This window comes from Jaculus jaculus, chromosome 2, assembly GCF_020740685.1.
Source record: "Jaculus jaculus isolate mJacJac1 chromosome 2, mJacJac1.mat.Y.cur, whole genome shotgun sequence".
Lineage (NCBI taxonomy): Eukaryota > Metazoa > Chordata > Mammalia > Rodentia > Dipodidae > Jaculus > Jaculus jaculus.
In genome coordinates, this window is record NC_059103.1 from 36,096,868 (window position 1) to 36,110,382 (window position 13,515).

The 13,515-nt window shown below is 39.1% G+C and overlaps 1 protein-coding gene across 3 annotated transcripts in view; it reads right to left on the minus strand.

Moving 5' to 3' along the window:
• The window catches only part of Dcc (DCC netrin 1 receptor), a 1,292,030-nt gene that overhangs the window by 250,619 nt on the left and 1,027,896 nt on the right, over positions 1-13,515 (minus strand). For all 3 annotated transcript variants that reach the window (XM_045143229.1, XM_004667488.2, XM_045143230.1), the window contains exon 13: positions 10,588-10,729. In XM_045143229.1, the coding sequence (XP_044999164.1) occupies positions 10,588-10,729 (142 nt within the window). The remainder of the gene's footprint in view (positions 1-10,587; positions 10,730-13,515) is intronic.

Here is a 13,515-nt window from a genome sequence, read left to right on the forward strand (position 1 = left end):
GACTAGAGTGGTGGCACATGGATAATTGTACATCACAGAGTGTTCTAGAGTGCTGGTATATGGATAATGGTATATCACAGAGTGGCCTAGAGTGCTGGTACATGGATAATTGTATATCACAGAGTGGTCTAGAGTGCTGGCACATGGATAATTGTACATCACAGAGTGGTCTAGAGTGCTGGTACATGGATAATTGTATATCACACAGTGGACTAGAGTGCTTCCACATGGATAATTGTACATCACACAGTGGTCTAGAGTGCTGGTACATGGATAATTGTATATCACACAGTGGACTAGAGTGCTGGCACATGGATAATTGTACATCACAGAGTGGACTAGAGTGCTGGCACATGGATAATTGTATATCACACAGTGGACTAGAGTGCTGGCACATGGATAATTGTATATCACACAGTGGACTAGAGTGCTGCCACATGGATAATTGTATATCACAGAGTGGTCTAGAGTGTTGGCACATGGATAATTGTACATCACAGAGTGGACTAGAGTGCTGGCACATGGATAATTGTATATCACATAGTGGACTAGAGTGCTGGCACATGGATAATTGTATATCACACAGTGGACTAGAGTGCGGCCACATGGATAATTGTATATCACAGAGTGGTCTAGAGTGGTGGCACATGGATAATTGTATATCACACAGTGGACTAGAGTGCTGGCACATGGATAATTGTATATCACACAGTGGACTACAGTGCTGGTACATGGATAATTGTATATCACACAGTGGACTAGAGTGCTGGCACATGGATAATTGTATATCACACAGTGGTCTAGAGTGCTGGCACATGGATAATTGTATATCACACAGTGGAATAGAGTGATGGCACATGGATAATTGTATATCACACAGTGGTCTAGAGTGCTGGCACATGGATAATTGTACATCACAGAGTGGACTAGAGTGCTGGCACATGGATAATTGTATATCACACAGTGGACTAGAGTGCTGGTACATGGATAATTGTATATCACACAGTGGAATAGAGTGCTGGCACATGGATAATTGTATATCACACAGTGGTCTAGAGTGCTGGCACATGGATAATTGTACATCACAGAGTGGACTAGAGTGCTGGCACATGGATAATTGTATATCACACAGTGGTCTAGAGTGCTGGCACATGGATAATTGTACATCACAGAGTGGACTAGAGTGCTGGTACATGGATAATTGTACATCACAGAGTGGTCTAGAGTGCTGGTACATGGATAATTGTATATCACACAGTGGTCTAGAGTGCTGGCACATGGATAATTGTACATCACAGAGTGGACTAGAGTGCAGGCACATGCATAATTGTATATCACAGAGTGGTCTAGAGTGCTGCCACATGGATAATTGTATATCACACAGTGGTCTAGAGTGCTGGCACATGGATAATTGTATATCACAGAGTGGTCTAGAGTGCTGCCACATGGATAATTGTATATCTCAGAGTGGACTAGAGTGCTGCCACATGGATAATTGTATATCACACAGTGGACTAGAGTGCTGCCACATGGATAATTGTATATCACACAGTGGACTAGAGTGCTTCCACATGGATAATTGTACATCACACAGTGGTCTAGAGTGCTGGTACATGGATAATTGTATATCACACAGTGGACTAGAGTGCTGGCACATGGATAATTGTACATCACAGAGTGGACTAGAGTGCTGGCACATGGATAATTGTATATCACAGAGTGGACTAGAGTGCTGGTACATGGATAATTGTATATCACAGAGTGGTCTAGAGTGCTGCCACATGGATAATTGTACATCACACAGTGGTCTAGAGTGCTGGCACATGGATAATTGTATATCACAGAGTGGTCTAGAGTGCTGGCACATGGATAATTGTATATCACACAGTGGTCTAGAGTGCTGGCACATGGATAATTGTATATCACACAGTGGACTAGAGTGCTGGCACATGGATAGTTGTACATCACACAGTGGTCTAGAGTGCTGGCACATGGATAATTGTATATCACACAGTGGTCTAGAGTGCTGCCACATGGATAATTGTACATCACACAGTGGACTAGAGTGCTGCCACATGGATAATTGTACATCACACAGTGGACTAGAGTGCTGGCACATGGATAATTGTATATCACAGAGTGGTCTAGAGTGCTGCCACATGGATAATTGTACATCACACAGTGGACTAGAGTGCTGCCACATGGATAATTGTATATCACACAGTGGTCTAGAGTGCTGCCACATGGATAATTGTACATCACACAGTGGAATAGAGTGCTGGCACATGGATAATTGTATATCACAGAGTGGACTAGAGTGCTGGCACATGGATAATTGTACATCACAGAGTGGTCTAGAGTGCTGGCACATGGATAATTGTACATCACACAGTGGACTAGAGTGCTGGCACATGGATAATTGTATATCACAGAGTGGTCTAGAGTGCTGGCACATGGATAATTGTACATCACAGAGTGGACTAGAGTGCTGGTACATGGATAATTGTATATCACACAGTGGACTAGAGTGCTGGTACATGGATAATTGTATATCACAGAGTGGACTAGAGTGCTGGTACATGGATAATTGTATATCACAGAGTGGACTAGAGTGCTGGTACATGGATAATTGTACATCACAGAGTGGTCCAGAGTGCTGGTACATGGATAATTGTATATCACAGAGTGGTCTAGAGTGCTGGTACATGGATAATTGTATATCACAGAGTGGACTAGAGTGCTGGTACATGGATAATTGTACATCACAGAGTGGTCTAGAGTGCTGGCACATGGATAATTGTACATCACAGAGTGGTCTAGAGTGCTGGTACATGGATAATTGTATATCACAGAGTGGACTAGAGTGCTGGTACATGGATAATTGTATATCACAGAGTGGACTAGAGTGCTGGTACATGGATAACTGTATATCACACAGTGGACTAGAGTGCTGGCACATGGATAATTGTACATCACAGAGTGGACTAGAGTGCTGGTACATGGATAATTGTATATCACACAGTGGTCTAGAGTGCTGGTACATGGATAGTTGTACATCACAGAGTGGACTAGAGTGCTGGCACATGGATAATTGTATATCACACAGTGGACTAGAGTGGTGGCACATGGATAATTGTACATCACAGAGTGGACTAGAGTGCTGGTACATGGATAATTGTATATCACAGAGTGGTCTAGAGTGCTGGCACATGGATAATTGTATATCACAGCGTGGACTAGAGTGCTGCCACATGGATAATTGTATATCACACAGTGGTCTAGAGTGCTGGTACATGGATAGTTGTACATCACAGAGTGGACTAGAGTGCTGGTACATGGATAATTGTATATCACACAGTGGACTAGAGTGCTGGTACAAGGATAATTGTATATCACAGAGTGGTCTAGGGTGCTGGTACAAGGATAATTGTATATCACACAGTGGTCTAGAGTGCTGGCACATGGATAATTGTATATCACAGAGTGGTCTAGAGTGCTGGTACATGGATAATTGTATATCAGACAGTGGTCTAGAGTGCTGGTACATGGATAATTGTATATCACAGAGTGGTCTAGAGTGCTGCCACATGGATAATTGTACATCACAAGGTGGACTAGAGCGTTGCCACATGGAAATTGTATATCACAGAGTGGTCTAGAGTGCTGGCACATGGATAATTGTATATCACAGAGTGGTCTAGAGTGCTGGTACAAGGATAATTGTATATCACACAGTGGTCTAGAGTGCTGGCACATGGATAATTGTATATCACAGAGTGGTCTAGAGTGCTGGTACATGGATAATTGTATATCACACAGTGGTCTAGAGTGCTGCCACATGGATAATTGTACATCACAGAGTGGACTAGAGTGCTGGTACATGGATAATTGTATATCACACAGTGGACTAGAGTGCTGGCACATGGATAATTGTATATCACAGCGTGGACTAGAGTGCTGCCACATGGATAATTGTATATCACACAGTGGACTAGAGTGCTGGCACATGGATAATTGTACATCACAGAGTGGACTAGAGTGCTGGTACATGGATAATTGTACATCACAGAGTGGACTAGAGTGCTGGTATATGGATAATTGTATATCACACAGTGGACTAGAGTGCTGGCACATGGATAATTGTATATCACAGAGTGGACTAGAGCGTTGCCACATGGATAATTGTATATCACAGAGTGGTCTAGAGTGCTGGCACATGGATAATTGTACATCACAGAGTGGTCTAGAGTGCTGGCACATGGATAATTGTACATCACACAGTGGACTAGAGTGCTGGCACATGGATAATTGTACATCACAGAGTGGTCTAGAGTGCTGGTACATGGATAATTGTATATCACAGAGTGGTCTAGAGTGCTGGTACATGGATAATTGTATATCACAGAGTGGTCTAGAGTGCTGCCACATGGATAATTGTATATCACAAGGTGGACTAGAGTTCTGCCACATGGATAATTGTACATTACAGAGTGGACATGAATGCCTGTCACATAGAAAATTTTGCATATGACTGGTTGACCTGAGTGTCTGGCACATGGATCTTCATAAAGTGAAATAGAATTCTGTACAAGTAAAAGGCTAACAAGATCTATCCTAAAAAAAATCTGGTAAAACTTACATTGTAGAACAGTATTTAGCAAAGGACACATTATTTTATTTATTTATTTATTTATTTATTTATTTATTTATTTATTTATTTATTTATTTATTTTGAGGTAGGGTCTCACTCTACGCTGACCTGGAATTCACTCTATAGCCTCTGGGGGGTCTTGAACTCATGGCGGCAGTTCTCCTACCTCTGCCTCCCCAGTGCTGGGATTAAAGGCGTGAGGACACATTATTTTAAAACACTATACTCAGCATCACCAAGGGTGCTAAAAGATACTTTTGAACACACTGCCCTTGCTATCCCTCAAGCATACTCATAGTTACTTCAGGTTGTTTTATCACCTTGGTTGGTATTTAATGTTCTGAACCTTGGATGGTCACTAGATTTTTAAAAATATTTTGTTTATTTATTTATTGTAGAGAGGGGGGATAGAATCCGATAGAGAGAGAATAATGGGTGTGTCAGGGCCTCTAGCTACAGCAAACAAACTCCAGAAGCATGTGCCACCTTGTGCTATCTGGCATACATGGATGCTGGTGAATCAAACTTTGGTCCTTAGGCTTTGCAGGCAATCACTTTAGCTAATCTATCTCTCTTGGTCTAGACACCAGGTTTGATTATGAAGACAGAGATTAATGAGCTCTTCAGGGAGGGAACTCTGGGAAGAAATGCTTACCTACACACCTAAGCTAATGATGTTCATAGTACTCTTTTCTGAAATTGAGTTTTGCTTTACCAAGAACATGCTCTTCATGTCCAGTAGAAATACAACTTCATTTTTACTTTTAATAAATCAACAAAGGCATCACTGCTCTCAAGGACCTTTTGTATTGGTCAATTATATGCTCCAACTGAGTACGCTACTGTTCCCAGTTATTGAAACACTAATTAAGGTGGTGTATGGCAGGTGCTTTGTAGATGGTTCAGTCCACACACAATTTTCAGGATATTGCTCTAAACAGTTGGTGGGAGCAATCCCATCAGATTGAAAGTTTTAAGAGCATAGCTGGGCTAAGTATACCCTGGACACATGGAAATCAACTTCAGCCCGAGAAATGCAGCTGGCATGACAATCACTTCACCCTCCCCCTTAGGATAAATCCCTCAGTATGTGTTTGTTGCTAGTCATCTCCATCTCTGCTGTAATCCTGACTGGAATTCCATTTTTACAGCATGTAATATTTTGGAATTATTTCAGTCATGATGAATTTTGTTTAGTTCCTTTGCTTGACTTTGGATCAAATGATAATGTATGTGTGTGTGTCTTCCCCAGAGGCTTTTCTTTTCCAGGGAGATTTCTATGTGAAGGAGAGTCTCTCCATCCTCCCTCTACCTTTCTAACTGAGTAAGGGAGTGAATTCCCTCCTGGCTTTATTCTTTCAGCTAGAATTCCTCATGGACCCTAGTTATTTCTAAAATAAACCTCATAGTCCATACTGTACCCTTCCTAGAGTCCATGCTTCCAATTCATCCAAAAATAGAGCCCCCCAGGCATGGGATCTCTTACATCTTCACATATTTAATCACTCCGTGGACTGAAGATCCTGCATCAGAGCCACAAAGCAGACTGAGCCACACTGAAGGGAACTGCAGATCACAGCAGCATGAAAGAGTAGAAGGAGCACCGAACCAGGAGCTGGGCATGTGCATTATCACCTCAATGAGTGCTCGCATTCTTATCCCAGGTGCTGTTAAAGAAGGGTTCACTTATGCTTTCTGATTCCTGTTTGGTTTGTCAGAACCATAAAGTTCATTCTCAGTGCTTAGAGTCTCTCTGTGTGTGTACACTAGTGCATGAGATGCTATAATGTACTAATCAATGCTATTTGCAATTACAATAATTATATTGTTGAAAACAAACTATCTCAGAATATTACTATTTCTAAAACCAAAAGTCACAAAGCTCTATAGAGCTTCTTGTGTCAACTTCTTTTGTTTTATGTTATTTATTTATTTATTTTCAAGCAAACACCAGACTCATGTGCCACTTTGTGCATCAGTCCTACACGGGTACTGGGGAATCAAAGCTGGGTCTTGGGATTTGCAGGCAAGTGCCTGTAAACACTAATCCATCTCTCCAGCCATGTTTTGTTTTGAAGTAGGGTCTCACTCTAGCCCAGGCTGACCTGGAATTCACTCTGTATTCTTAGGGTGGCCTCGAACTCATGGAGATCCTCCTTCTGCCTCCTGAGTGCTGGGATTAAAGGTATGTGCCACCATGCCCAGCAGCCTATATATATATATATTGCTTTTTATTTTAAATATTTTTATTTATGTATTTGACAAAGAAAGAGGGAGAAAGAGAGACAGAGACAGAATGGGCATGTCAGGGCCTCTAGCCACTGCAAACGAACTCCAGATTCATGCATCCCTTGTACATCTGGCTTATATGGGTCCTGGGAAATCGAATCTGGGTCCTTTGGCTTTGCAGGCAAATGCCTTAACCATTAAGCCATTTCTCCAACCCTTTTTGTGTCTACTTCTAAGTTAATGTCACATGGTAATACAGCATGATATTTTAACAGTAAAATGTCCTTTTATATCCCTAGCATTAACCTTGTCACAACATTGCTACGTCATTGTTTCCATTTTCAGTCCATAACCTATCAATGCATTGTGTCCATGCTATATGGGCATGGCATATGAGAACTTTCTTAAATGTAGTTCCAAACTACCATTTCTGAAGAGCACTCATATGATCAGCCATCTCACACACCTGCCCCCATGACTTCCTCACCATAACAGATCATATATTTTCCCCCTGTGAGCCAAAAGAAGCCCTTATTTCCTTCCTTAATTTTTTTTAAAATAATAATGGCAAAGGTAACTAAAAGAGGAAATTGGCACAACAGAGTTAGCTATTGCCATGGCCATGAGAAACCTGAACATGTAATATTTGTAAGCTTTTGGAACTAGTTTGTGGGATAAAAGTGGAAGATTTTGGAGCTGATGATTAATAAAAACCTAAGATGCCATAAGCAGAGCTTAATGGGCAATACTGCTGGGAATGAACTAGAATATAAGTCTGATGAAAAGGCAGACAATAAAAACTGTATCATGAGGTTTCAAAACTTTCCTGTACTGGGAACAGTATTACAAACAATTTATATTCCATTTTGGCAAAACTCAGGCTACTTTCTGTGCATGTCTTGGGAATTTAAGTGGGCTAGGGCATGTAACAGAAGAAACTTAATGGCAGCATAGCAGTCAGGCTATGAAATGTTTGCTGTGCTTAGAAACAGCAGAAATATATGAAAAATGTACAGTGTGTTAGGGATAGAAGAATGAAGAAGTTCAAAATTATGGATAAATCAGGTATTGATAAAGGGGTGTAATTATTAAAGAGATTATTAAAGGATGTAATTATAAAATTACCAAGGTGTCACTGAAGAGACACCACCTGCATTGGAATAAGAGAAAAGAGTTCTGAGTGCAGGACTCCATCCATCAGACACCAACTGCGGAAAGGCAGATGCATTTGAAAAGCAAATGTGTGAAATGAGAATGCTGCTTAAGGAGTTTCCAGCTCTGATGAACCTACCTAGGGAACTGTTTTCTCAGGGTTAATTATCAAGGCACACAGAAGCCCTAAAAGCTCTGGATAAGGGTTCCAGGACTACATGTCAAGCAAGTAACACAACTTGTTGGTGTTTTGATTACAGTCATGCAAAATTGCACAGTGATCATGGAGGCTTTCATTACTGTTTCAAAAAGATGCTGAGCCCATGCAAAGTGTGACAGGTTTGGATCCCCTGCAAAGAAGTGTGATAAAGCTATTGCACAATACTGTGAAGGTGAAACCTAAATTTCAATGAAGACATACAGGAAGTTGATGCCAGTGTCATGGCTCATGTGGTGAAAGTCTCAGGCAACAAAATGTACAGTCCAAGAAAGAATCTTCATGTATTGCTAGCAGCAGAAATATCGGGGTAGATACTCCTCAGGCTGGTGGGGCTCAGGTGATGCCTCACAGAGTTCCAGCTATTGGACATGGAGCTGTAGGACTCTGAGTTCACGATTCTGGGTTTGGTTTGGTTTTGTCTGGGATTTTCCTTATTATGTCTTCATTCCTTCCTTTTGGAAAGGAAATGATTCTGCTGTGCCATTGCATATAGGACTTTTGTGACATCATTTGTAATTTTATTTCAGAGGGGCTTGCAATTAAGTTTGCCTCAAGTGATTGAAGAGACTGAGATTCTGGCTCTTAGACAGTTAGAACTTTTGGAACTTTCACAGATGAATTACATGCATTTTTGCATTATTAGAGAGCCATGAACCTTTAAGAAGCAGGGATACAAGATTATGGTATAAAGTGATTTATTTAGGTTGCATTTTGACAACAATTGAACTTGTGAAATTTAATCTTCATTGTCAACTTGAATGGATTTGGAATAATTTAGGAGACTTACTGCTGTGTGTTACCTTAAAGGAGCTTCTAGAAAGGAAGGAGAGATCCACACAAAAGTGGGTGGAACATCACACAGGTAAAATCTGGGACTGAACCTGAAGGAGTCTCTTTGTAACTTGACTGTGGGTGAAGTGTGACCAGCCTCGTGATATTGCCATGACTCCTGCATCAGGTGAACCAGAAAACCTTTCCCTTAAGTTGCTTTTGTAAGGTATTTTGTCATAGTAATGAGAGTAAAGTATCTAATGATTATGCTGCCCTCCTCTATGTTTCCCTGTCTGTTGCAATAGCTCAGTCATTGCTAGGCTATGAAGCTCCGAGCCCTGCTGCTACCTGAGGCCTAGCTACCATCTTGCTCACTGAGAACTTTGGCTTCCCTGCCAAAAACCACATAGCAGTCATACACCTCTTGATAGACTTTACCAATTAAACAAAAAATTACTTGCAAATGCTCTTTATCTAGTCATAGGTAATGGGATATAGTAGATTGTGTGGCCTCACAAGAGATAGTCTATGGGATACATCAATCTTTGTGCTAGTTTTAAGACCATGGCCATCCTATCTCAATAATGTGACACTATTTTCTGATTTGTCTTCTTCCCTGGCTCACTGCCCTTGTTTACTCACATGCATTCTAAGTTCACAATTGTAAAAAAAAAAATATTCACTGGCCTTATCCAAGTCTGGTTATACACAACTTGGATAGTTAGGTATTAAAGGTATTCAACAGCTTAAGATTTCCTATTAATATTTATTACATAATTTTTTAAAAGTATTATCTCCATTAAATTGAGTCGAATTTTCATAAAGAAGTTTAATTATTAAGAATTCTGGGCTGGAGAGATGGCTTAGTGGTTAAGCGCTTGCCTGTGAAGCCTAAGGACCCCAGTTCGAGGCTCAGTTCCCCAGGTCCTATGTTAGCCAGATGCACAAGGGGGCGCACACGTCTGGAGTTCGTTTGCAGAGGCTGGAAGCCCTGGCGTGCCCATTCTCTCTCTCTTCCTCTATCTGTCTTTCTCTCAGTGTCTGTTGCTCTCAAATAAATAAAAAAATAAATAAAAAGAAAAAGAATTCTACCAATATTGCTATAAAGCTATATTTATTTATATATTTACGGAAATTAAAGCACTTTCTTTACTCCCATTCTCACTTCCCAGACTATCTTCATCCCTGTGGGTAGGAGGAAGGGAGCCAAAGTGACTTAAACTTGGAGCTTCTTTATTAGATGTGCTATTTTTTTTAAGTTATTAGCTACAAAGATAAAGTTATTAGCTAGAGGAGTTGTTGACTCAGCAATGCTGACAGGGTAATCTGGACAAAATTCTATAATGAGCTTGTTAAGATGATGATGCAGAAATTCAGAGCAAATACATTAGAGTGAGAGCATTATGGAGCATATAGGTTAAAATCTAAAGGCTATTCTTGTTCAGGCCAATAAATGTCACCTGTCAGAAAAAAAATCAATGTTCCATTGAAGTGAGAGTATATTTTATCCATAAAGCATTTAATTCATCACAACCTTGCCAGACTGCAATGTGTGAATGCTGACCTGTGAACAGGTACCAGAGGTTATTTGGCTCCAGTGTTTCCATCTCACCCCTGCGGGTTGTCTTTCTGTGTCGAATTTTATAGCCAGTAATAAATCCATTTTGCATTCCTGATGGAGGAGGAAGCCAGCTTACTTTGATACTCTGCAGAAAAAGAAAAAAAAAATGTAAAGACACTGTACACAAAAGGACAATAGGGCAGGGTCAGAAAAGTGACCTAAATACACTTGTGAATAAAACACAGACCGAAAGTATTAGGAATGGCTACAAATTAACTCCGTTACTACATTATGACAATTCATAATTGTCCTATTTTAAAGAGAATATATAATTCACTTGCTTGATTATATGATTATCTATTCTTAGCAAGCCATACTTAGATTATCATAAAATATTATAAATACTATGAAGCATGAAATAGCAGAGGACTATAGTGGATGAGAGATGCCCATAAGATAGTGCACATAGGAGTGGTGTAATAAGATAAAGGAAGAATTAAAACTAAATACTTTTTAACAAATATTAATGAAAAGCAAGGAAATTTACAATTAAAATACAAGGACTTCTTGGATTTACTGCTTCCTAAATTACTTGAAAAGTAGGACTGAGGCATGGTGCTGAGAGAGGGGATGAAATGGAAAGTTGTAACAATCATTTTAACTCCAGCTTCTCATTCCTAGGAAGCAAATCTGTGATCTCTTAGTGACTTCAGAAGCTTTGAGCTCTAGCACTAGTGAGTGGAAAGGACACGGTTTCAGGTAGGAGGCAGAGAGGAGACCAGGAAAGTAGGCAAAGGTTACCAGATCTCAGACATGAGGAACTGTCCATATCTTTTCTCATGTGAAATCTAGAGCGACTAATATTTGTCAGAGAAATGTTTCCAGGGGACAGTATCAAAGTTATTGCCTTATAGAAAATTAATAAATTTGACCTAGACAAAAGAATACCTGAACAAGCCAACAGTGAAATTACCACTAAACATTCCTCATCCAGGCACTCAAATTTGCCCTTAGTAATCAATTTTTTGGTACTTCATTTTAATGTAAACTAACAATTTCAGACTATTGGATGCCAAACAAATTTCTTAGCACCAAATATTAAAGAAGAAACACACAAAAGATAATGGGACCCAAAGGAAGCAATAATAATATACATAACAGGAGTCTTCAAATATATAATCTTACTCCAAAATGTAAAAGCTCATGCTGAATCCTCACTAGCATAAAATATAAATATTGAGATAGCACATAGAACAGAAAAAAATTCACTCAATATATTATAAGATAAATGAAAATAAGTCTTTCAAAATTCTAAGGAAAAATATTTGTAATATTATTATAATACTAGATTGGAGGAGAAAATAATAAACTAAAGATTTAGTCCCCAATTTCCAAGACCTATGTGATGAAAAAAGAAAATAAGAAGGCAATAAACTAAGATATAACCAAATATAAAATAAAATAATTCCAATAAAATTCTTACAGAAAAGTAGGAATTTGAGTTGGGTCTGAAAGAGACTGCAGAATGCTCAGCATATGAGATACAAAAGAAGCACATTAAGTTGTGTCACTATAAAATACCAGAGATATGATGGTCTCATGAGTGGAGTAGATTAGATTTCTACAAAGATTTGAAGTTCAAAGATGAAGCAACAATGATTACAAAATTTTAATTGAAATTTCAATCTAGAATTCTGAATATTCAAATAAATAATCAAGTAAGCAAAAAGTGGTTTGGCCTAGTACGTTCTTTGGTGAGTACAGCGAGTGGGTGTCAGGTGTGCATGGCTTCATAGCTCTTAACTAGAGAGCCAGTGAAGGGTGTGCACTAGGAAAATAGGAACCTAAGCTAAGAAAGGCAAAAATTAAAAATTGAACAAGCTGATAATGTAAAGCACAAATATATACACGAAATTCTCAGTAAGACATTGAATAAAATGATAAATGATTAAAGTTTGATATGATGAGATATCAGGTTCAAAAGGGTGCTTCCTATGCAATGGCATTTCTGTGAAGTTCAAATGCAGTTAAATTAACATATAATAAAAATACACAAAAATGATTGTCATGTAAATAAGAGATAAGAATAACAATGGTACCAGATCACTGATGATAGGTCAGTAGGAGAATTATTGGGGTGATGGAAATCTTCTCCATGTTGATTTCATGTTTGTTATATGGGTGAATACAGATGTCAAAGGAAATCAAAACATTGTTATGGGTTTATGTTTGTCCCTACAGGATTTAAATAGTTTAATCTTCACTCCCTCAGGATGTGACTATGACTACATTAATCCCTAAGAGGAAAATTCAAGTTAAATGGGCTCAGTTTAATAGGATTTTTTTTTTTTTTTTTTTTTTTGTCATCAGAGATGAGTTCATTAGGATCCAGGCACACACGGAAGAAATCCAGCTGACACTGGAAAACAGCCAACTGTCAATCAAGATGAAGGTCTCAGAACAAGACTACTGTCATACTGATCTTGGTTGCACAGCTTCCAGAATTGTGAGGAAAAAACATGTCTGTGGTGTGATACTTGTTATGGCAGCTATAGAAAACTTACATACTCCTGGGACTGAACACAAGATTCATAAATTTACCTGTGCTTCAAATAACAAGGAAGAGGGGAAGGAAAAGCAGCAGAAGAGGAAGAAGTCCACAGACAATAGGCAAATAGTAAAATTATCTATCTATAACAGTACACTAAAAACAGAAAGGTATGTAACAGGTAAGGTGATAAACATGGTGATTTGGGATAGGGGTGATTTGCTTATAGTGTTTTATAGTGTTGGATTTTATGTGCCTGTTGATGGTACTTAACTTAAAAAAATAAAGACATAAAGCTAATGTACATGCATTCCTTAATAAAATTTAAATCAATTTTTAAAATAAACACAGCAGGACTGGGGAGATGGCTCAGTGTGTAAAAG